At 44.3% G+C, this 24130-nt stretch overlaps 1 protein-coding gene across 3 annotated transcripts in view; it reads left to right on the top strand.

Moving 5' to 3' along the window:
• The first annotated feature begins 1874 nt into the window (after nucleotides 1–1874).
• The window catches only part of TTC39B (tetratricopeptide repeat domain 39B), a 159740-nt gene continuing 137484 nt past the window's right edge, over nucleotides 1875–24130 (top strand). For all 3 annotated transcript variants that reach the window (XM_070375919.1, XM_070375920.1, XM_070375918.1), the window contains exon 1: nucleotides 1875–3004. Coding sequence is in view for 2 of the 3 variants with exons in the window: in XM_070375920.1 (XP_070232021.1) it covers nucleotides 2963–3004 (42 nt within the window). In the remaining variant the exon portion in view is untranslated. The remainder of the gene's footprint in view (nucleotides 3005–24130) is intronic.

Raw genomic sequence — 24130 nt, 5'->3', positions numbered from 1 at the left:
AGGAAGATTCCCTGGAAGAGGGCATGGCTATCTACTCTAGTATTCTTGCCTGGAGTATCCCATGGACAGAGAAGCCAGGAGGGCTACAGTCCATAGGGTTGCAAAGAGTCAGACATGACTGAAGTGACTTAGCACATATACATCAACTAAAAAAAAACCTTACAAGTGCTAAAGGTAACAGGTTTAGGAATAATAAAGATTATATTGTCTGCATGATTAGGTTTAATTTGAAACTCCAACAGCTCCCAGTAGACGTATCTTCAAAAAAAAAAAAAAAAATTCAGATACTGCTTCTGTGGAACCTCTTTCTAGCTTCTTTTGGGAAATGGGATATTTGACGAATCTCACTTGACTGATAGAGTACATCATGATCAGCAAACTGGAAAGGGGAATTCTGTTACAGAAATGAATCCATTTTAATTATTCTTTGCAAAAAGATCTTTTATATTTGTGATTCATAATCTTATAGGATCGCACATATGCAAGAAGGAGAAGTTGGCATCTGCCATGAGCACAGCAAATTTGATTAGATGTTTTAGGGGCTAGGCCACACTTATTAATTCTGTGTTCATAATTGGCTTCCTCAGAAACAGGAATGCTACTCATCTAGTGACATGAATTTAAAACACACAGGGTTTCAGATTTGGTTTCTGATTTAAAAAAACTACCAACTTTTATTTATAAGAATGATTTCTGAAAAATTAAACTTGATTCTCACTTTGACATCATCATGCCACTCATTAAAGCCAAGTTCTTTTGTATCTCCTTAAAATTTGAGGAGTTGAAATGGAAAGAAAATAACAAAGTATACGGGAGAGGAAGAAGCCACCACAAGATGGCTTAATGTTAAAAAATGTGGTATTAATTTGGGAGCCAATGAACTTTAAAAAATGGAATCATGCATGAGCAATAAGGAGTAGGATCTGGACCCAGACAGGAAATCCAGCCTCAGAAAGCTAAGTATAAACAGGAGGTTGGGGGAGGAATGGAAACTTTCAGGGGTATTGTAATTAAATGACCCCAGGTCCCTTCTAACCACACATACCTGATTCTAAGAGTGCTGCAAGAATGTATTAGCCTGTTTTTAAAAGTTGTGATACTGAAATATAATATATAGGGGCATAAAATCCACCCATTACATTATACAATTCAAGGATTTGTAATGAATCATACAGTTGTGCAGTCATCACCATAATCTAATCTGTTTGTGAGGCAGAACAATTTCATTTTTCTAGTATAAAGGTATGTAGTGACTCATTAAAACTGTAGAGCAAGTTTCAAGGATGCAAAGTTGACTCACTGAAAGTACATGTAACAGACATGTGCAGGCAGCTGTTCTACTGAAATAGGGAGAAAGAAGGGGAAGGTGGTGGTTGGAGGCAGTGTGGAACAATGGTTACCACCACACCATTAAGTCAGAATGCTGAAGTTCAGATTCTGGCATCCTTACTTCCTTAATAGATGTCTGACTGCAAACAAATTACTTGAACCCTGTGAGCCTCATTTTACTCATCTGTAAGTTAACAGTATCTACTTCATGGGGCAAAGGATAGATGAGGTAAGTTAAACAAGGGGCTCAGGATAGTCCTGGCATGTAGGAAGTACTCAATAAATGTTAGCAATCTTTATAGTTGTCACTGGATGACCGTTAAATGCCTGTCATGAGCCAGACACAAAAGACCATGTGCCCTATGATTGACTTATAGATATGAAATTCTCGAAAAGGCAAAATGAAGTGATAGAAAGCAGATCAGTGGTTGTCCCAGGCCAGAGAGTGGGCAAAAGAAATTGATGGCAAACAGGCACAGGAAACTTTATGGGTGTGTTCTAAATTATGATTGGAATGGTGTTTTGTAAACATTTATCAAGTTAGAAGCTTAAAATTGGTGAATTTTATTGTATGTAAAACAAAGCTGACTAATGCCCCCCCAATACCCCTAAAATACAGCTTATAATTTTCCAGTTGTGTTAGACACAGGAATCAATTTCTAAAGGAAGCCAGTAAATATTTTTGGAGCACCCACTGCAAGGCACTGTTCTAGGTGCTGGGAATACAACTTTCAAGAAGACACAGCATCCCTACCCTCATGGGTATATAGTTTAAACACGACTTATGCACATATATTTGGGATTACAAAAGGGGTCATTGTGACAGATATTGGAAGAAGAGAACTCTAAGTTGCATAAGTATCTGTCCCATGATTTTTAATTTATCAGACATACACAGAAGCAAACATATCATCCCTGTATGAGAAGACGATGTCCCTCAGTGTCTGGGTAGGTGGAATGACAAAAACCTCTGGGTGACTGGTGACCTTGACGCGAGGTTGCCTCGCCATTTGCGAGACGCAGTGCCCACTTGGCGGGGGAAGGGACTTGGCATTGGCTCAGGGACCAGGTGGACACTTCAAATGGGCCTCGGGGATACCGTGGCTTTCATTTTGGCCACGCTAAGCCTGTGCTCTCTTGGCCGGTGGCGAGCAATAGCCTCCGCACAGAGCGCTACAATACTCCTAGGTATTCAATACCTTTCCACAGGGTGCGAGAGACCTGCGAGGTTCCCGAGTGACTCCGCCCACAAAGTGACTCCGCCCATGGAATGACCCCGCCCAAGTGGATCCGAAGTGGATGCTGCCTGGAGGTGGAGACGCGTTGCAAGAATCTGATTGGCTTCTCTAGTCAGAGCCTCGTAGAGGGTGGGGCGAGGCCTGCAAGGGGCGGAGCTTATGTCGAGGGGGCCACCCGGCGCCGGCTTGAGAAATGGATGCTCGGCGGATGTGCAGGCGCCGGGGGCGGGGAAAGCACTTGCTCAGCAGCGCGCTGGCCCCGCCCGGGACCCGGCGGGAGCGCTGGGCTGCCCTCTTCCTCCCTTGCTGGCGCTGGGCTGAGCCCCGGGCTGAGAAACTGAGTTGGTTCCGAGCACCCTGTTTGGTTTTTGGGCGGCGGCAGCCGGAGGAGGAACATGGCGCTCGTCGGCAACGGAGCAGAGTTGGAAGTGGACGAGGTACTGGCCGGTGGGGAGTGTGGGCACTACCCCTGGAGCCCGGGAGGGGTGAGCGAGCTCTGCAGGGTTGAGCGAGCTCGGCAGGGACGGCCAAGGCCCCGCCCCCTTGGTTGCCCGTCTGGAACCTACAGTCTCCCGACCGGAGGAGACGGGGGTTGCGAGTGGGGACACCCGACCTTGGGAAGTCCGTCCCTGCTGGAGCGAGGAGGGTCTCTGCGGCGCTCGGATTGGAGGCGCTGCTGAGGTTCCAAGCATCACGCCTAGGGTCGTGGGAAGCGAGGGCACCGCTTCCGGGCGGCTAGTGGATGGGGGCGAGCGCGCGGAACGCAGGACCCGCAGTATAGAGCAGTTCTGAGCCTTACTAGGGACGCCTAGGCATTACCGGTCTGACCCTGAAGTTCCGACACTGGCGCTTTGGAGTTTGTGGAACCGTCTCCTGATCTGGGAATCTCACCTTCTATGGAAGTTTTCGGTGGCAGAATCGAAGGGCTTGCAGTCGATGAGAGGAGGGGGCCAGCAGGAGGAAGAAGGAGCCCTCCGGTTGTCTGCACCAGCGGGCAAGGCAGAGCTGTCCTTGGGTCGGAGGGCTAGGGGCCTGGAGCAGCAGCCTAGAAATTGGTGCTTTCACCATCAGATTTCCAGAGTGGGTGGTAGACGGAGGGAAGGCGCGGGGAGAACCGACTCCGACCTTCAACTGCGGTCTCTGTACTGTCTTTAAGTAATTAGCCACTTCCTCCTGTGGCTGGCGCGCCGGGGTCTGAGCACCCTCGGGCGCGCGCGCAGGACCTGTTGATTTATTGACTTGCTGTGAGCAGTTGGCAGCTCCGCAGAGACACGCTCTCTTATTCGCTCTTGAAGTTGAAGCTGCCGGCCGGCAGCAGCTGCTGCCATTTTACCTGACTTGAATTTTACAAGTCGTTGCCTGAGGAGGCTTCATTTCAAGTGATGCAATAGTGGAAGATCTTGGAGTTGGCGGGCTAAGATTCCTGCCCATCTTTTCAATGTCGAGAAACTTCTGGCAACTAATACTGTGTTTTAAATGTAGCCCTTAACACAACAAAACCTAAGCTCCAGCTCTTTTACACGACTGGCAGACAAGAGGGCACGCCGGACTGTCCAGAAGCTTTCTTACAGCCTGTGCCTTCCAAGGAGGACTTCAAACGACCGATCAATGAACTAGAGTTTGCATGGCTGCGTCTATTGTTGAAACTTTTAAGTTACACATAAAAGCAAAGGATGAAATGGCTTATTCGTTGCCATTTTCATCTGTGACAGCCTTTCTTTATTTGTAGCTTTAGATTGTCTTTTTGGTATGACCTGGAGCCAGCTTTTTTTCTTTCCTCTTGTCTTAGATCTTTTCTGTAAAAGATAACATAACACTTTCTTGGTGCTCTGACTATACATTCACTGTTTCCCTTAAAGGTTTTTATGACTCTCTGCTGTATGGCCCTAGTGGTAAAGAACCTGCCTGCCAATGCAGGAGACATAGGAGATGCAGTTTCAATACCTGGGTTGAGAAGATTCCCCTGGAGGAGGGCGTGGCAACCCACTCCACTACTGTTGCCTGGAGAATCCCATGAACAGAGGAGCCAGGTGGGCTACAGTCCATGAGGTCACAAAGTGTTGGATAGGACTGAAGGGACTTAGCACAGCACAGCTGTATATTAAATTAACTATCCATGTTCTTGGCATGGGGCTTCTCCCGGTAGCTCAGTGGTAAAGAATCCACCTGCCAGTGCAGGAGACCTGGTTTCTATCCCTGGGTCAGGAAGATCCCCTGGAGGAGGGCATGGCAGCCCACTCCAGTATTCTTGCCTGGAAAATCCCACAGACAGAGGAGCCTGGCAAGCTACAGTCCATAGGGTTGCAAAGATTTGGACACGACAGAAGCAACTTAGCACGCACGTATGTTCTTGGCATGCAAGGCTCTTTACAGTGTGGTCTCAATCTGATGTGCTAGCCTAGTTTCCAGCCACTTTTCTATGTATAACAATTTTAATCAGCGTAATGCCTGAGGAAATAAGATTGGGAGTAGGTAGTAAATGTGGAGTAAAAAACTTAAATTCCTGGGCTTGATGAAAAAGATTTGCAACCCTTAATTGTGATTATTTGTTTTGCAACACTTAGATATAATTGTTTAGTTCAGGGCACTGTTGGGATAGAATGCTTGAACGATAGGTATTGAAACATAGGGCTACGCTAGCTGTGCCCTCTGCCTGCAAGGTGAACCAAATGCCAGGCGTTGGCTAGGGAGGATGGCTCTAACTCTGTGGGGGAAATTAGGTTTCAAAGCAGCAGAGAGCCTAGCACACAAGATAGTTGGTAATATGTATTTGTGGAGTGAATGAATGACTACAGAATTGAAGACAAAGCTTAATAATTACTCACTTTTGGCCATATCTTTTATTCATTTTTTAAAATCCCCCAACTATTAGTCCCCTGTTACATGTTAGGTACTATACTGGTTCTAGGAAATGAGCAAAGTACAAACCGAATTCTTTTGTTCATGCCAAATCTGCTTTTGTCCCTCATGATGCCCTGCTTCCACCAGAATAAATGTTGCAAACATTTACTGAACATTTGCTTTGTGCTTAAACATGGCAGGTGCCTTAGAAAGGGAAGGCAGTTTTGACTTTCTGCGGTTCCCAGTTTGGGTATGGAGATGTGGCATGTGAAAAAGAACTCTAGAAAAGAGCTCAAGGCAGGGTAAGCAAGTAAGAAATGTTGCCTTGTAGACCCGGTACCCTTAGCTCATTTGTGGAAAGTCCCTCACTTTCAATGGGCTGAAGTGCTCTACCACAGGTGCACAAGACCCTGCTCTTAAACTTACTGGATGTGTGAAACTAAAAGAGCTTGGAAGCTTTTCAAGCACTTAATTTAGATTTGATGGTCTTTATTGCCAAATTCAGACTTAAATTGAAGAAAGTAGGGAAAACCATTAGACTACTCAGGTATGACCTAAATCAAATCCCTGATTATACAGTGGAAGTGAGAAATAGATTTAAAGGACTAGATCTGATAGATAGAGTGCCTGATGAACTATGGACTAAGGTTCGTGACATTGTACAGGAGACAGGGATCAAGACCATCCCCATGGAAAAGAAATGCAAAAAAGCAAAATGGCTGTTTGGGGAAGCCTTACAAATAGTTGTGAAAAGAAGAGAAGCGAAAAGCAAAGGAAAAAAGGAAAGATATACCCATTCGAATGCAGATGCCAAAGAATAGCAAGGAAAGATAAGAAAGCCTTCCTCAGCGATCAATGCAAAGAAATAGAGGAAAACAACAGAATGGGAAAGACTAGAGATCTCTTCAAGAAAATTAAAGATATGAAGGGAACATTTCATGCAAAGATGGGCTCGATAAAGGACAGAAATGGTATGGATCTAACAGAAGCAGAAGATATTAAGAAGAGGTGGCAAGAATACATGGAAGAACTGTACAAAAAAGATCTTCACGACCAAGATAATCACGATGGTATGATCACGCACCTAGAGCCAAACATCCTGGAATGTGAAGTCAAGTGGGCCTTAGAAAGCATCACTACAAACAAAGCTAGTGGAGGTGATGGAATTCCAGTTGAGCTATTTCAAATCCTGAAAGATGATGCTGTGAAAGTGCTGTACTCAATATGCCAGCAAATTTGGAAACCTCAGCAGTGGCCACAGGACTGGAAAAGGTCAGTTTTCATTCCAATCCCAAAGAAAGGCAATGCCAAAGAATGCTCAAACTACCGCACAGTTGCACTCATCTCACACGCTAGTAAAGTAATGCTCAAAATTCTTCAAGTCAGGCTTCAGCAATACGTGAACCGTGAACTTCCAGATGTTCAAGCTGGTTTTAGAAAAGGCAGAGGAACCAGAGATCAAATTGCCAACATCCGCTGGATCATGAAAAAAGCAAGAGAGTTGCAGAAAAACATCTATTTCTGCTTTATTGACTATGCCAAAGCCTTTGACTGTGTGGATCACAATAAACTGTGGAAAATTCTGAAAGAGATGGGAATCCCAGACCACTTGACCTGCCTCTTGAGAAGCCTGTATGCAGGTCAGGAAGCAACAGTTAGAACTGGACATGGAACAACAGACTGGTTCCAAATAGGAAAAGGAGTACATCAAGGCTGTATATTGTCGCCCTGCTTATTTAACTTCTATGCAGAGTACATCATGAGAAACGCTGGGCTGGAAGAAGCACAAGCTGGAATCAAGATTGCTGGGAGAAGTATCAATCACCTCAGATATGCAGATAACACCACCCTTATGGCAGAAAGTGAAGAGGAACTAAAAAGCCTCTTGATGAAAGTGAAAGAGGAAAGTGAAAAAGTGGGCTTAAAGCTCAACATTCAGAAAACGAAGATCATGGCATCTGGTCCCATCACTTCATGGGAAATAGATGGGGAAACAGTGGAAACAGTGTCAGGCTTTATTTTTCTGGGCTCCAAAATCACTGCAGATGGTGACTGCAGCCATGAAATTAAAAGACGCTTACTCCTTGGAAGGAAAGTTATAACCAACCTAGATAGCATATTCAAAAGCAGAGACATTACTTTGCCAACAAAAGTCCGTCTACTCAAGGCTATGGTTTTTCCAGTGGTCATGTATGGATGTGAGAGTTGGACTGTGAAGAAAGCTGAGCGCCGAAGAATTGATGCTTTTGAACTGTGGTGTTGGAGAAGACTCTTGAGAGTCCCTTGGACTGCAAGGAGATCCAACCAGTCCATTCTAAAGGAGATCAGTCCTGGGTGTTCTTTGGAAAGAATGATGCTAAAGCTGAAACTCCAGTACTTTGGCCACCTCATGCGAAGAGTTGACTCATTGGAAAAGACTCTGATGCTGGGAGGGATTCGAGACAGGAGGAGAAGGGGACGAGAGAGGATGAAATGGCTGGATGGCATCACCGACTCGATGGATGTGAGTTTGAATGAACTCAGGGAGTTGGTGATGGACAGGGAGGCCTGGCATGCTGCGATTCATGGGGTTGCAGAGAGTCAGACACGACTGAGCGCCTGAACTGACTGACTGAGGTCACTATTTGATATTCATATGGAAGTAAAAGGGGACCAGGTGGTTTGGTTGGAAAAGTAGTAGGTTAGGAATTAGGTGAACTGGGCTCTCAAATCTGTCACTCATTTACCCAATAGCCATTCATTCATTAAGTGTACAAACATCTGATTATGTTATGTGCCCAGCCTGGTGCTAGCTTGAAGATACAACAGGGACCTAGACTGACGAGGTCTCTATCTATAACGATAAGAGTGACCTTGACTAACCCAGGCTCTCAACCTCTTATTGCTCTTCTATGTTTCCTCATCTGAAGATGAATGGGTGCCATAAGCCCTGAGTATTCTTCCAAGCTCTGAAAGTCTATATGTTTTAGAGGCAGGGAGGCTCCTTTTTTTGGGAAAATGCTGATAACATGGGAATCCCTTTTCCTTTGAAGTACCCAAGGAGATGATGGTAGTAGTGGGGCTCTTATGATAGCTGTGGAATGGGTGTTTTCTTAGGTAAACTGGTGTTTTTGTTTTTTTATCTTTAGGTGCTAGGAGGAAAAATGTGGGAACCATAAGAGGTTAGGGCTTGCAACCTCAGAGGCAGCAAAAATTGGTTCTGGAGGAAGACAGAAACTTCTTAGACATTCCAGTGGTTCCAGACATTCCTTCAAACCTTGGTGGTTAAAATACTGTTTCTTAACATTTAAATTTCTCTCATTGGTTTTTCTTGTGTATCACACAAGCAACTTTGACATGAAGTTCATGGAAGATATACAGAATGTATACAAGGTCATTATTACAAACCTATGGCATTCAGGAGGGGGAACACATGTATGCCTGTGGTGGATTCATTTTGATATTTGGCAAAACTAATACAATTATGTAAAGTTTAAAAATAAAATAAAAATTAAAAAAAACAAAAAAACAAAAAAAACCCAAACCTATGGCAAATATATGGCTATCGCTGTAGACCTTTCTGACCATCAATAGCTTAATCCTGAAGTCTGTCTATCTTGGTGACCTCCTTATATGTATGGGCTGCTTTGGGCTGTCTTGTGGATGTTAAGTGCTTATGTTTGGCCCTTAGTGTTCTGTGTGTGACTTGGGATTTGAAAATTAAATAAAAGTAGTTTCTATTTTCTTAATTATTAGAGTTATTGAGCTTACCAATAACTATGTCAAGTATCAAAAAGAAAAAATATTGATGATATCTGAATGAATATTTAGCAGCTGGATAAGTTAAAAATGATTTTCTCATATAAAACAAAAGTTAAGTTCATTAAAAATAACGTTTAGGAAGATTTCTTTTTTTCAATTGTTTTACCTTTGCTGGAAAAGGAGCAGTTTTTAAAGTCTTTGAAAAATTTGGTTACATTGCTATTATTATGTAGAAATTGGTAATTTTATATGTAATCTGATATATAATATTTTACATTAAAATTGCATTGCAAGTTGCTCAGTAAATACAGTAATAAAGTTTAATGTTAGTAACCTTAAAATATAAAATGTAATTTAACATTTTTATTGTCATTCTGAACCTATTCTTGAATAAAAAGAGTAAACCTTATACTTGCTTTTTTATGTATAAAGTACAGAAATATTTCTGTGCTATTAACATTTCATAGGGTTAGGAGAAAAATGTCTGAAAAGGCTTTCAAGGTGGGAGGACAATATTGAAAAAAAGTTGAGAAACACTGGATTAGGGAAAGAAATGGTTTATGTGACAGATGCTTCCATGGCTTGCTTTTTTTGCCCAGGATTTTTTTGGTTTAATTGTGATTTAGAAAATTTCCCTAGTGGCATTTTAGATGCTGTCTGGGTAAAACTGATTGCTACAGTTTTCTTGCAATCAGATTCATTCTTCCATTCCATTTGTGTTCACTGAGCACCTCCCCAGGTGCAGGCAGTCTTCAGATGCTGGAAGTCCACACGGAGAGGAGATGTCTTGATCGCTCTTGAGGAACGCACACTGTAGCGAAAGAGACAAGTAACAAGTGCTGTCTTTGGGTCAGGGTAGATTTTAGGTGGGCTTCCCTGGTGGCTCAGATGGTAATGAATCTGCCTGTGATGGGTTCGATCCCTGGGTTGGGTTCTATCTGGGTTCGATTCCCAGGGGTTGGGAAGATCCTTTGGAGGAGGGCGTGGCAGCCAACTCCAGTATCCTTGCCTGGGGAATCCCCACGGACAGAGGAGCCTGCTGGGCTACAGTCCATGGGGGTCACAAATACGACTCAGTGATTAAGTATAGCACAGCGCAGATTTTAGGTAGGAGAGCCATATAGTTTATCATCCACAGCAGGGACCTGGGAAAGTCAATATGGTGCTTTCAGTAATTACTCCAGGATAACAGGTCCAAACAGGAATGGTTGGTTGCCTTCGTTTAGGGGCTGGCAAAGGTGGCTGAGCAGTAAAGAATCCTCCTGCAATACAGGAGCTGCAGGAGGTGCGGGTTTGATCTCTGGGTTTGATCCCTGTGTTGGGAAGATCCCCTGGAGGAGGGCATGGCAACCCACTCCAGTATTCTTGCCTGGGAAATCCCATGGACAGAGGAGCTTGGCAAGCTGCCGTCTGTCAGGTCATGAAGAGTTGGACACGACTGAAGTGACTTAGCACACATGCAAAGGCTTTAAAGAAGAGGTGGTATTTGAACTGGGTCTTTAAAAAAATTTTTTATTGAAGTATTGTTGATTTGTGTTAGTTTCAGGTGTACAGCAAAGTTATTCCATTATACATACACACATATAGGTATATTTGTGTATATATATATATGTATGTATATATATATGTATGTATTTATATATTTTAGATTCTTTTCCATTTTAGGTTATTGCAAGATTTTGAGTATAGTTCCCTGTGCTATACAGGAGGTCCTTGTTGATTATCTGTTTTGTGTATAGTAGTGTTTATATAAAGGAAACAATCCCATTTACCATGGCATCAAAAAGAATAAAATATCTAGGAATAAATTTACCTAAGAAGGCAAAGACCTATACTCTGAAAACTGTAAGACCCTGATGAAAAAAATGGAAGATGACACAAACCGATGGAAATATATATTGTGTTCTTGGATTGGAAGAATCAATATTGTTAAAATGACCATACTACTTAAGGCAACCTGCAGATTCCTATCAAATCACCAATGGCATGTTTCACAGAAGTAGAACACAAAATTTTAAGATGTGTATGGAAACACAAGAGACCCCAATAGGAGAGGTAATTTTGAGAAAGAAGAATGGAGCTGGAGGAATCTGGCTCCCTGAACTGAGTTAGAAGGATGTGCTGGGTGGAGCAAGTGTGATGAGGCCCAGGCGTGGGCGGGGAGGAGAGCACACCCTGGGGTCAGCAGGGTGCTCAGAGTGTGGAGAGCCTTGGAGGACTGAGAGGTGCAAAAAATGAGGACCCAGAGGGTGTCTTAACTAGGCAAGAGTGGTATACTTATTTTAGGAAGCTAAATCTGGTGAAGTTGCTGCAGCCAGTCTGTGGAGGTGGTGGAAGGGCAAAGAGGCTGTTGCTACAGTTCCAAGTGGGAAGTGATGACTGCGGTGGAGCAAAAGTTATGGGGTTGAAGAGAGGAGGCCCGACTGGAGGGACTTCTCATCGAGAACTGAGAGGAGGAATTGGCCTATTTGAAAGGCAGTGGAGTCGGGGAAGGGAGGAGCCAGTCACCGATGACTGCCGGCTGGCGGAGGTGCTGTTACCTGAGAAGAGGAGTGGGTAGGGTTCAGCCTTCAAGTGGGTGTGGAGGGCATGGACCTCAGGCACAAAAAACTCACCTGCGTGGCTCACTGTGCCTTCCTCATTGAGGGAGCTCGGCCATTTGTTTCTGAGTGAATGGATCTGGGCAAGGTTGTGGAAGGGAGGTTGTAAATTGGTCCTGCAGGTGAGTAAGATGGGAAAAATTAGCAGCAGCTTATTGTCAGCCTGGATGTCAGCTCTAGTGAACAGGCAGTTTTCTTGGCATGTTCAGTTTTGAGTCTTTTGAAAGCTCATCTATTCCTGGGAATGCCACTTTCTCAGATGAGAAACGAGGGTGAAACTTGCCCTCATTTTCTCTCCTGTCCCCTTTGCCCGACATCGTCTCCCTCCTCCTGAGTCCAGCAGTGCAGGTGTGCTTCTTTGGCAGGAGTCAGTCCTTCTTTGGGTGCACTGCTTGCTCTCCCATCTTAGCTCCCTGCACACGGGTGCTGTTAGTAATTATCTGCAGTGTGAAATGGATACTGTGAATTCTGTGAGGCTCCCGGTTTCCATCTGGCTGGCTGTTGACAGCTTCCTGGCTCCCAGTCTCAGTGGCCCTAGCGGCCAGCTCAGGAGGGTCTCCTGAAGTCACTGTGTGCTCACTTGCCAGGAGATGAGTACCCAGGACCCTGTAGGGCTTCCCTTTGTCAGACCCCACCTTGATCACCAACTGTGTCAGAACTCTTCTTTTCTATCCCCGTGCCTAGTGGGGGTCAGTCACACACCCAGAGCGACTCTGGCTGGTTGACCATACTGGCTAGGTCACCACACCTCTCTCAAAGGGACTTCTCATGTGTTGACTGCCTAGCAGTTCATAATGCCGTTACGCATTTTGGCTCGTTATTGAAAGATGAGGGTGTGTAGTAAGAGCTCTTTTTTTTTTCTTTTTTTTCTGAGATCTGTGGATGTATGTTGTAAAATATTGTAGTAAAATAATGCACTGTGTATATTTGTTGGATCTGATTGTAACTAGTGAGGGAGAAGAATATTCAGTCTTAACAATGTATTGGGTTTATGCCAGGTGCTCCTGTCCTCAGTAATGTCTAGTGAGACGTGGGGGCAGGTGTGTGAACAAATAGATGCAGTTTTCTTTGCTGAGAACTATGGAGGAGGGATGCTGGGGTGCTTTGGGAGCACGGAGGAGGGCATCTCATCCGGAGTGAGGGGAGGGAATGGGTAATCAGGGGTGGTGTCCCCGAGGAGGCCATTTCTTAGACATTCTGGATCTGGCAGGAACAAGGGGTTAGGCATGGAGAAGAGACTGAAGTGCATCCTGGAGAGAGGGAATAGCAGGCATAAGATATGGAAGTAAGGGCTTCCCTGGTGGCTCAGGCTGTAAAGAATTCGCCTGCAATGCGAGAGACCCGGGTTTGTTCCCCAGGTCAGGAAATGCCCTGGAGAAGGGAATGGCAACCCATTCCAGTATTCTTGCCTGGAGAATCCCATGGACAGAGGAGCCTGGTGGGAGTCCATGGGGTCACAAAGAGTTGGACATGACTGAGCGACTAACACGTTTTATGGAAGTGAAGAAGTGATTGTGGTTCTCCTGGTGGCAGGAAATGAGGTTGGAAGGATAGGAAGGGCTCCTGTAGGCTTTTCATGAGGAGTCATGGATATTGTGTAGTGCACGGTGGGCATTTAAGGGTTTCAACTGAGCAGAGGTGTGGTGAGATTTGGGCTGTAGGTGGCTCCTCTGGAGACCATGGAGGCGGCTTGCCTGGAGGGAGACAGGCCCAGAGGTGGGGAGGGAGGGGAATTTCTGGAATTTTGTTTTGTTGAATGAGTGTTACAGTGCCGTGAAGGCCCATTCTGTGCAGGCCTGGCTAGGTACTGGGATAACATAATGGGTAAGACATGATTTTGACCTCTGTGGATCAGGCGAGGAATATAGACACAAAATCCACTGTCACCTGGAACGGAGTGGAGTTTGGAGAGTGTGTGTTGGCACTTGGTTCTCTGGGAGGAGGAGGAAAAGAGAGCTTTCCTGGGGTAGTCACTCACCTGGAGGATGGTGGTGACACGTCTCCCTACCCCCACCCCCAAGTCAGCTGACTTGGTTTCCAAACCTCATCTTTACTGCCCAGCTGTGTGACTGAACCAGTTTGGGCCTTGGTTTCCTCTTGTGTAACCTGGAGCAGTTGACATTGATGATCTGTTTCTGAAGTTCTCAGCTCTGACATCTATGGTCTAGAAGATGACATTTGATCTGGAGTTTGAGGGGTGGAATTTTAGCAGGCAACCATGCAGCCAGTCGCTGCTTGATTCCTTCAGGCAGAGGGAGCAATGGGGAACGAGCAATGGGGAGTATGGGGGAAGCTTGGTGGAGGTTGAAGCAAAGAATATGTGAGAGGCAGGAAGGCAGTGCTGCTGTGTGTGTTCCTGCAGAATCGGATAGGCCTTGAACGCTCAGCTAAGGAGTTTTTTTCCCTCCAATTTTCTTGTTTGACAGATGTATCCTGTCACATATGGGAAATGTGTATCTTTTACTTTTTTTTTTTAATAGAAGCAATGATAATCCCATTTCTTGGTTTCATCTTCTTGTTTCCTGGCCCCATTTCCAAAGTACTTAGTTTTAAGCTGATGATTGTAAACTGAGATGCACTGGTTAAGGAGGCAGACAAGTCAGGCGTGTTCTAGTAATTCCATAGACTGTGTTTTGTCACACAGACTCTTACCCTCAGCTAAGTGCTCAGACGCACAGCTGCCTGGACCCACAACTCTGGTGCGGTCCGCAGGACCAGTCCTGGTTTCTCTGAGGGTGTCTTCTGTCCTCCTTTTCTCTTGCTCCGCTTCTATAGATGCGGCTTTGGCCCAGAGTTATGGGCTTCCTAGTCTTTTTTCCAAGCATGAGTCACAGTCTTTCCACTCAGAACTAAAAGCAACAAACCTCGGAGTCTCACTTTATTTTTCTCAGGCCAAATGGGGTAGGATATTTTTTGAGAGGAGGCGGACATCATGGATGACAGAGTGGGAGAGTCCTGATGAGAGGGGAGTGAGGCCTGACTCCACGACCCCCTCCCAGAAGCACTCAGATGCCATTTTCTGTGCAAAATCGTCAGCCCGGCCCTTGTTCAAGAATAGCTGCTCCAGCTGCTCCTGGCTTGGGTTCCCATCTAGGCTTCTCGTGCCATTTGCTGTGTGACCTTGGACACGTTATTAAATTTGTCTAATGCTTTTCATCTATAAAACAGGAATAATGATACCTGCCCCATAAGGCTGACCCAGGTTGAAATAAGACTCTGCTTTACAAAGCACCTGGCACATTTTTGTTCAGTCGCTCGGTCCTGTCTAACTCTTTGCGACCCCATGGACTGCGGCACGCCAGGCTTCCCTGTCCTTCACCATCTCCTAGAGCTTGCTCAAACTCATGTGCATTGAGTCAGTGATGCTACCCAATGATCTTGTCCTCTGTCAACCCCTTCTCCTCCTGCTCTGACTCTTTCCCAGCATCAGGGTCTTTGCTAATGAGTTGGCTCTTTGCATCAGGTGGCCCAAGTATTGCAGCTTCAGCTTCATCATCAGTCCTTCTAATGAATATTCAGGGCTGATGGTAGCACCCTTAATGTGTTAGTTCTCTTTTCCCTTCTGCTTTACCTTAAAGTATTGCTGCCAGTGTTTATTATTTGTGGGTTTGATGGGGAATCTGTTTTAGTGTGTCTAAATATAATTTTACCTCATTTTTGCAGTCCATAGGGGAGAAACTTCTGCAGAAGTACATAGCCTAGACACAGTCAGGCAGTAACCGACCCAAGGTGACCCAGCTCTCTTAGGCATGGAGTCAGGGTTAGGAGCCAAGTGTTTCTGCATTCAGTGCCCTTTCCACTAGGTCAGGGGGTGGCAAACTTTGCTGCAAGGACAAATATAGCCTTCTTCCTGCCTGTTCTTATAAATAAAGTTTTATTGGAACACAGACCTGCCCATTTGTTTAGGTGTTACCCAGGGCTGCTTTCACACAACGTCAGAGTTAGTAGTTGGGACGTGGACTGTTTGGCCTCCGTGGCCTAAATACTTACAGGTGCTTTGTGGAGACAGTTTGCTGACCCCTGTACTGTGTGGTTTCTAGGACTGTATGTGAATTTGTTTATAAAGTATTGTAAGCTTTATGAATTAAATTTGCTTGTTTCCTTAATACTCATATAGGCATCCAAAACTGGGAAACTCAGACTCTTTTCATGCATCCCCTGAAGCGCTGTGGCACAAGTTCTGGAGTCGGACGGACATGGGTTGGAATCCCTGCTCCTTCACATACAGCCTGGGATGAGTTAATCTCTTTGAGCTTCAGTTTCTTCATCAGTCTAATGGAGATAATAGAACCTGCTTTACAGGGTTATTGTGGGGATTAATGCCCTATGAAATACTTAGCATTTGGAGTGCAAATGTCAGCCCTCATTATAATTAAGTATCTGCATGTTGCGGATACTTGACCAAGATTTCTCAACCCAATAATGACCTGGCCTTGTATAAAGATAGGCCCATGCAGAGTCCTACAAGACTGCTCTTCCAGCTGGATTCCTACGTAGGCTAATCTCAGGATTCCGGCGAGGTTACTTCTGCTAGTTTATAGTCCTCACACCTTTCCCTCTCTGAGTGGAGAGGGGAAACCATTCACCACAAAAGAGAGCACAAACATGGGCTCAATGGACCATCTGTTTCAGCAGAACAGTGTTCATATTAGTCAGCAAGAGACTTGGCCGTGTCCATAATATTCTGAAAATGACACTTGCCCCCTGACACCCAAATGATATATGTGGTAACTTCTAGTTTGTCCAAATGTGAGGCTGTGCAGGATGGTCCCCTCCTTCATGCTGCTGCTGCTGCTAGTTGCTTTAGTTGTGTCTGACTCTGTGCAACCCCATAGACAGCAGCCCACCAGGCTTCTCCATCCCTGGGGTTCTCCAGGCAAGAACACTGGAGTGGGTTGCCATTTCCTTCTCCAATTCAGGAAAGTGAAAAGTGAAAGGGAAGTCGCTCAGTCATGTCCGACTCTTAGCGACCCCGTGGACTGCAGCCTACCAGGCTCTTCCATCCATGGGATTTTCCAGGCAAGAGTACTGGAGTGGGGTGCCATTGCCTTCTCCATCCTTCATGTTAGTGAATATCATAAAATTCTTATATTTTCATAAGATCATAAAGCACCTATATATTAATAGGAGACTGTGGCCTATAAGAGGTAAATACGTGTTTGACTACTTAGTCTAAGGGGCTTCCCAGGTGGCTCAGCAGTAAAGAATCTGTCTGCAATGCTGAAGACACAGGAGACATGGGTTCAGTCCCTGGGTCAGGAAGATCCCTGGAGGAGATCTTAACAACCCACTTCTGTATTCTTGTCTGGAGAATCCCATGGACAGAGGAGCCTGGTGGGCTAGTCCATAGGGGCAGAAAGAGTCAGACTTGAATGAAGCGACTTAGCAGGCACTTAGTCTAAGAGGTTAAAAAGTAAAGGAGGTGGCAGTGTGTGTGTACTCCTAGGTCCTCGAGGGTGTGCTACGGTTCTTGCTCTGCCTCCAAAGCTATGTGCCGTGATCTTTTTGAAGCTCAAATCCATCCTCACCTTGCTACTTAAAATCTGTCCACAGCATCTCCTTACTTTTGAGGTATTGTGCAAACACCTTAGCATGATGTTGTTGTTTACTCAGACAGTCGTGTCCAACTCTTTGCGACTCCATGGACTGCAGCACACCAGGCTTCCCTGTCCTTCACTATCTCCTTGAGTTTGCTCAAACTCATGTTCATTGAGTCGGTGATGCCATCCACCCATCTCATAGTCTGTCATCCCCTTCTACTCCTGCCTTCAATCTTTCCCAGCATCAGTATCTTTTCTAATGAGTCACTTCTTCGCATCAGGTGACCTAAGTATTGGAGTTTCAGCTTCAGCATCAGTCTTTCCAAGGAATTTAGGGTTAATTCCTTTAGGATTGACTGGTTTGATCGCCTTGCAGTCCAAGGGACTCTCAATAGTCTTCTCCAACACCACAGTTCGAAAGCGTCAGTTCTTCGGCACTCAGCCTTCTTTATGGTTCAGTTGTCACATCCATACACGACCACTGAAAAAACCATATCTTTGTCTATACACACCTTTCTCGGCAAAGTGATGTCACTGCTTTTTAATATGCTGTCTAGGTTTATCGTAGCTTTTCTTCCAAGGAGGAGTGTCTTTTAATTTCATGGCTTCAATCACTCTCTGCAGCGATTTTGGAGCCCAAGAAAATAAAATCTGCCACTGTTTCCATTTTCCCCCCCATTTATTTGCCCTGAAGGAATGGGACCGAACTCCATGATCTTATTTTAGCATGATGTATTAAGACCTAGCTTATTAAGACCTTGCTCAGTGGTTCTCATACTTTAGGGTGCATAGGGAACCTGGTGAGGGGAGTGGGTGGCTTTTTAAGATGCATGATCCCAGGTCCCACCACAAGCCATTCTTCTTCAGTAGGTCTGGAGTGGTTCCCAGGAGTTTGCCCTCCTGTAGGACCTTGAATATTGGCCGTGTGGAAGTGCTTATAACTCCCCTTCCAGGCTCCATGTGCTTTTCTCACTTCTCAGCATTTTCATCCGCTGTTCATTCCCTCACCTGGCCGATTCCTGTTCATCGCTGAAGACCTCCCTCAGGTACCATTTCTGTTCCAGCCTTTCCAGACATTCCCTTTTTCCCTCCCCTTCGGGTGCACGCATGCTCAGTTGCTTCAGTCTTTGTGACCTTATGGACTATAGCCAGCCAGGCTTCTCTGTCCATGAGATTCTCCAGGCAAGAATACTGGAGTAGGTTGCCATGCCCTCCTCCAGTCCTCTCATTGTCATTGCTAAATAGTCATTGTCATTGCTAAATAGTCATTCCTGGCTGCTTCCAAGGAGAAATATTCCTCTTTGGCCATACATGCTATGACAGCCAGCAGGGTGTAGGATTTAAGAGCCTTGATGTCCTGGAAGGAAAGGATGGAACTTTCCACCCACAGAAAGCAGCAAAGGGACCCCCTTCAGTGCTTTCCAGCAACAGGATATCTTTAGCCTGTCAAGAAAGGAGAATTTACCTCCATAATTTATTAGCATTATCTCAATATTCTTTTTTTTTTTAAAAAAGGAGTTTTATTGAGGTGTAATTTACATGCCATTCATTCAGTCCTTTTAAAGTGTACAGTTCAATGATCTTTAATAAATTTACAGAATTGTGCAGCTATCACAATCCAATTTAAGAATATTTTCCTGATCCCAGAAACATTCCTTGTGTCCATCTGTTCTCGCCTCCAATATGTTTTTCACCTTTAAATTAATTGAAAAATTAGAAGTCATCAGGATAAAACAGAATTTCCCAGGTAGAAGTAAAGAGCAGCCGTTATATGTGACAAGGACAAAGCAAACGTGTGAGGCATCAGAAAGCAAGACTGCAGAGCCGAGTGCATTCGTGTCAGCGCTTACATGCCTCTCACACTCTGACATCATCAGAAGACGGCTCCAGGGCTGAGTGAATTACCCTTGTCCAAATGAATAATTTTGTCTCGTTTGCAATACAGCAGAAGATGTGTGGTATATACAGATGATGGCTTTCCTGATTTTCTAGTTCATTTGCTAGGCAGAGGCTACCATGTTTAGCTTGCTGCTACAAGGACAAACACGCATTTGCGTTTCTAAACTATTAGCAGTTAAATAAAAGGAATTGTCAGCTTAGTAGAAGTCTCAAATGAAATCTGCCTCTTTTCAGGCACCCCTGAGTTTCAGATTTGTTGTGTCTGTTCCTAGGAAGGCGTGTGAGAGAGAGGAAAGAACATGGACGGACTTGCAGGTTAGTGGACGTAGGTTGGGTGCTGTCGTTTGCAGGCACTGTGACCTTGGGCAAGTTATTTAATCTCTTTGTGAGCTTGAGTTTCCGTATCAGTCAATGCGGGATTCTAATGGCCACCTCAGAGAGTTGTTACTAGCAACTTTGACAGCTCATCCAGAGCCTGCCATACTATAAATGCTTAGTTGTAGTCATTCACTTGAATAGCAACTGTGTGTGGATTTTGCTTTTTATCATACATAAGGATGGCTGGACTTCTACAGAGCAGAAAAAAATTCTAGAAAGATTGTATAAAATATTTCAGCTAGTCATATTTGAACACCTGGATATTCCGTATTCATTTGCTGGTATTAATTTTCAGATCTGGTTTTGGAAGAGAAGGTTTTGTTTTTGTTTTCATTTTAAAAATGCACACAGGGACTTCTCTGATAGCTCAGTGGTAAAGAACCCACCTCTCAATGCAGGAAACATGGGGACAATCCTTGGTCTGGGAAGACCCCACATGCTGTGCAGAGGAGCTAAGCCTGTAGGCCACAACTATTGAGTCTGTGCTCTAGAGCCCGAGAGCTACAACTACTGAAGCGCTCAGTCTAGAGCCCGCACTCTGCCACAAGAGAAAGTGAAAGTGAAAGTGCCTCAGTTGTGTTCAACTCTTTGTGACCCTATGGACTATACAGTCCATGGAATTCTCCAGGCCAGAGTACTGGAGTGGGTAGCCTTTCCCTTCTCCAGGGGATCTTGCCAACCCAGGGATCGAACCCAGGTCTACTGCATTGCGGGTGGATTCTTTACCAGCTGAGCGACAAGGGGGGCCCAAGAATACTGGAGTGTGTAGCCTTTCCCTTCTCCAGTGGATCTTCCCAACCCAGGAGTTGGACTGGGGTCTCCTGCATTGCAGGTGGATTCTTTACCAACTGACCTATCAGGGAAGACTCTGCAGCCAGAGAAGCCACCACCACGAGAAGCCCACCCACTGTAACTAGAGAGTAGCCCCTGCTTGCTGCACCTAAAGAAAAGCCCACACAGCAAAGAAAACCCAGTGCAGCCAAAAATAAAATAAACAAAATTATAAAAAAATACAAAGAATGGTAAATGTCCTTGCAGACAGCTGGCTTAAGCCAGGTAACCAAGGGCAAGGCACTTGGAGCCATAGTTTCTTCATTCCTAGAGTTGGACAGAGTGAAATGACGCATGTAATCTGGTTGGGCTAAATAGGGAAAGTTCAGCAAATGAGGATGAGTATAATTTATTCACACACTTAATGCTGTCAGAAACCTGAAGGGTTCACATTTCTAGCCATTTGCTTAGTTAGTAATACTAGCGTGTGTGCAGAGGTGGTTTCTCCCAACTTTTCAAAATAGAAAACATTGAGGTTTTCTTTCTTATCAAACAATACTATTCTGACTTCATAAATAGTAAAAATGACTTTATAAGAGATGATTTTATAAAGTGTGAGCATCCACAATCCATCTGTATTGCTAATTACACTGGAAATTTTAAAAGTAAAGTTACTAGCTTAGAATCTTTTTTTTTTCCTTCTAAAGACTTGCTTGCTTTTACTTCCCTTTGTAGTTTATGATGAAGGAGATTACATTTTAACTTAGATAAGAGTCAACCTTTTTGATGTATAACAAAACTTTTAAGTCTGCATGCCTCAGGAAGCAGGTTCCACATGCTTAGGCTAAACTGAGGGACATGTGACATGCTAAAATGAACTCCTATCTCTTTGTTAAAGACTGAAAAGCATTCCATTTCAGTTTTGGCAATTTAGTGACAAGTACCCTTTCCATAATAATTTTAGGAGCAAACACAAGACTTTGGGGGAGCAATTTAAAACAGCATTTCTCAACCTAAAAAGCCCTTCCTGTGCCTTATTTTCCCTTTCTGTTTTCCTCAATTTATGCTTCTTTTACACCCCCCACTCCCAATCTCTGTCATAAGCTAGTCCTGTTGAATCTAGTAATACCCCCCAAACATGGCTCCTTTCTATCACCACTGTGTCCCCAGGCCACACCACCATCTTCTCACCCTGCATATCTGGGGGAACATCCTTACTGGTCTCCCCACTTCCTCCCTGTCTTCTGACAGAGTAAAGGGACAAAGTAGGTAATTAAATAGTTAATCTCATTAGGGATTAATTAAATGGTTAATCCCACTGGTAGAAAAAATAGGGGAGACTCCTGTAAATTCATGTTTATTCAAGAGAACAGGGTTTTTTAACCCTAAAACCAAGCAGGCTTGCTAAGCAGTGAAACCATGCAACAGAAGCATAAGACTTGCCCCCAAACAATAAAATAGTGATGCCATGAGACCTACATCCTGCCCAGTGAGCTCAGTTAAGTTAATGATCCTTAAAATATACTCTCTGCACACATAGAAAATGATCCTTTGTGAACCTAGCTTGACCATGTGGAAACAAAACTCCCCTGCTAAACCTGGAAGAGGAGCTGATGATGGAAGCATGATGTCTCAAGAAAGAGAAGTTCTTCCCCTCCCCACTTTTCCTTTGATTATAGAGCTGTAGTCCAGTAAGTTCTGGGGGCACAGCACCCTCTCACCCACCTGTTTGTAAATAGCACAGGCGTCCTATTCTAGTAAATCACTTCTTATCTATCACTTGCCTCTTGCTAAATTCTTTTCTGCGCTGAGACATAAAGAACTAAGGTACCAGAACTCTCTGGAGCCCTCGAAATGACACCCAAACTGTTTCACTTCTGCAGTCCACTCTTCTTCTGCAATCTAAGTGCTCCTTTACAAATGGTAATCACATTACTCCTGTGCTGCAGACTGTTATTTAGGATCAAATGCACACTTCTTTTGCTTTCCTGCTACAGCTCATCTCCTGCCGTTCTCCACTTTGTTCCTCTGCTTTAGCCACCGGAGCTTCCATTAGATTTCTTGAACATGCTCAGTTTTTTTCTACCGTAGTGCTCTTGCATTAAGGATTTCCCCAGCCTGGCAGACTGCACCAGTTCTTCACATGACCAGCTCCTTCTCGACTTTCCATCCTCACTTTAAAGATCAAGTTCCAAATGCTGCTTTCCTTGGGTTTCATATTCCAAGCAGTCTTTCTCTTCCCTCTATTACACATCCTGTGTATTTCCTCATAGATGTGACCACCGTCTGCATTATCTTGTTTGCTTATTTTCTTCTCTGTCATCCCTCTCACTCTATCAGGTTTCAGTGCAGGAAGCAGAAACTGCTGTAATTTAGGTAAGAAAGAATGTATGAGTTTATGTAAGACAGATGTTTTAAAAATGCAGGAAGGGGCTGGGGCTATAGCTGTGGTTCTAGGCTGAGCCTCTGTGAAAGGCTCTCTGTACCAATCCAGAACTGACTCATTAGGGGAGGTGCTGGTATTCTGTGGCTGATGATTCTAGAACTAAGTTCCCAACACATGGCAGTTCAGGGATCAGGAAGCCAGAATGGAGACACCTCTGCTGCCTCTATTATATGCTCCACGGCAGAGAAAGGAAGCTGAGCACTGCTGTCGAAACAAGTTCTGTTTCTTACGCTTGCTTGATAGCAGAAAAAAATCAGAAAGGGGCAGGAAGATGACCTCAGCCTTTTGGATCCTGTATGGATATATCTCAATGGGTGTAACCTAATTCTAACCCAGAAACAACTTACTTCCTTTATAGTCATAAATCAGACTCTCAGGAACTCTTGTCTTTGTAAATTGTACTGCAGTTCCTCAAATTTCTCTTGTATGCATTAAAACTCCATTGACTGCTCTGACTTGTTCTGTTGTTTCCAGATGTTTCTCAGTTTCTTAACTTTGAAAAGTGAAAATCACTCAGTTGTGTCCTACTCTTTGCAACCCCATGGACCGTAGCCCACCAGGCTCCTCTGTCTATGGAATTCTCCAGGCCAGAATACTGCAGTGGGTAGCCTTTCCCTTCTCCAGGGGATCTTCCCAACCCAGGGATTGAACCTGGGACTCCAGGATTGCAGGCAGATTCTTTACCATCTGATCTACCAGGGAATTATTTTCAAGTTGGCTGCACACTCTTGCCAGTTTTCACTATAGGTATCTTTTCCTCTTTTAAAAAATAATTATTTATTTATTTTTAATTGGAGGATAATTGCTTAATAGTATTGTGTTGGTTTCTGCCATACATCAACATGAAGCTCTTCCTCTTAATTAAAAGGAAATTATTAAAGAGACTAAGTTTTAGAGACCTGCACCAGCACCATTTTTCTGATACAACTGCTGACGGTCCTTTAGGTTCTTTTAAGTGTTAAGATCAGCTAAGAATTAGTAAGGAAACTCAGCTTCAGATGGCACCAATCAAGTAGACCCTTAATATTCTCTTTTTAACAAAGTCCATTTTGTAATGTATATCAGGGTGTCAAGTGTATAGGTCAGTGGCTACATGCCTCAGTTTTCATTAGGGGGCTCAGAAAAATCACTGAGTCTTATTGTTAACATTTAGATATGTCTCACTTTGTAAGATTCCTTGGCAAAACAGAATTCTTATAATAAGCAAGTTCTGAGTATTAACATTTGCTCTAAGGGAGTAAAGAGTGAGAAATGTGAAAGTTGCCACGACCAATTCTGGGGCAATCTGAGCATCAAAATAAGTACAGTAACGTATTACAGACCATTGAAGATGTCTCCTGGAGTCCA

Source organism: Bos mutus, chromosome 8 (genome assembly GCF_027580195.1).
Source record: "Bos mutus isolate GX-2022 chromosome 8, NWIPB_WYAK_1.1, whole genome shotgun sequence".
In the NCBI taxonomy this organism is placed as follows: Eukaryota; Metazoa; Chordata; class Mammalia; order Artiodactyla; family Bovidae; genus Bos; species Bos mutus.
The sequence above is the reverse complement of the archived record's forward strand: the minus strand, read 5'-3'. Positions and strand labels throughout refer to the sequence as shown.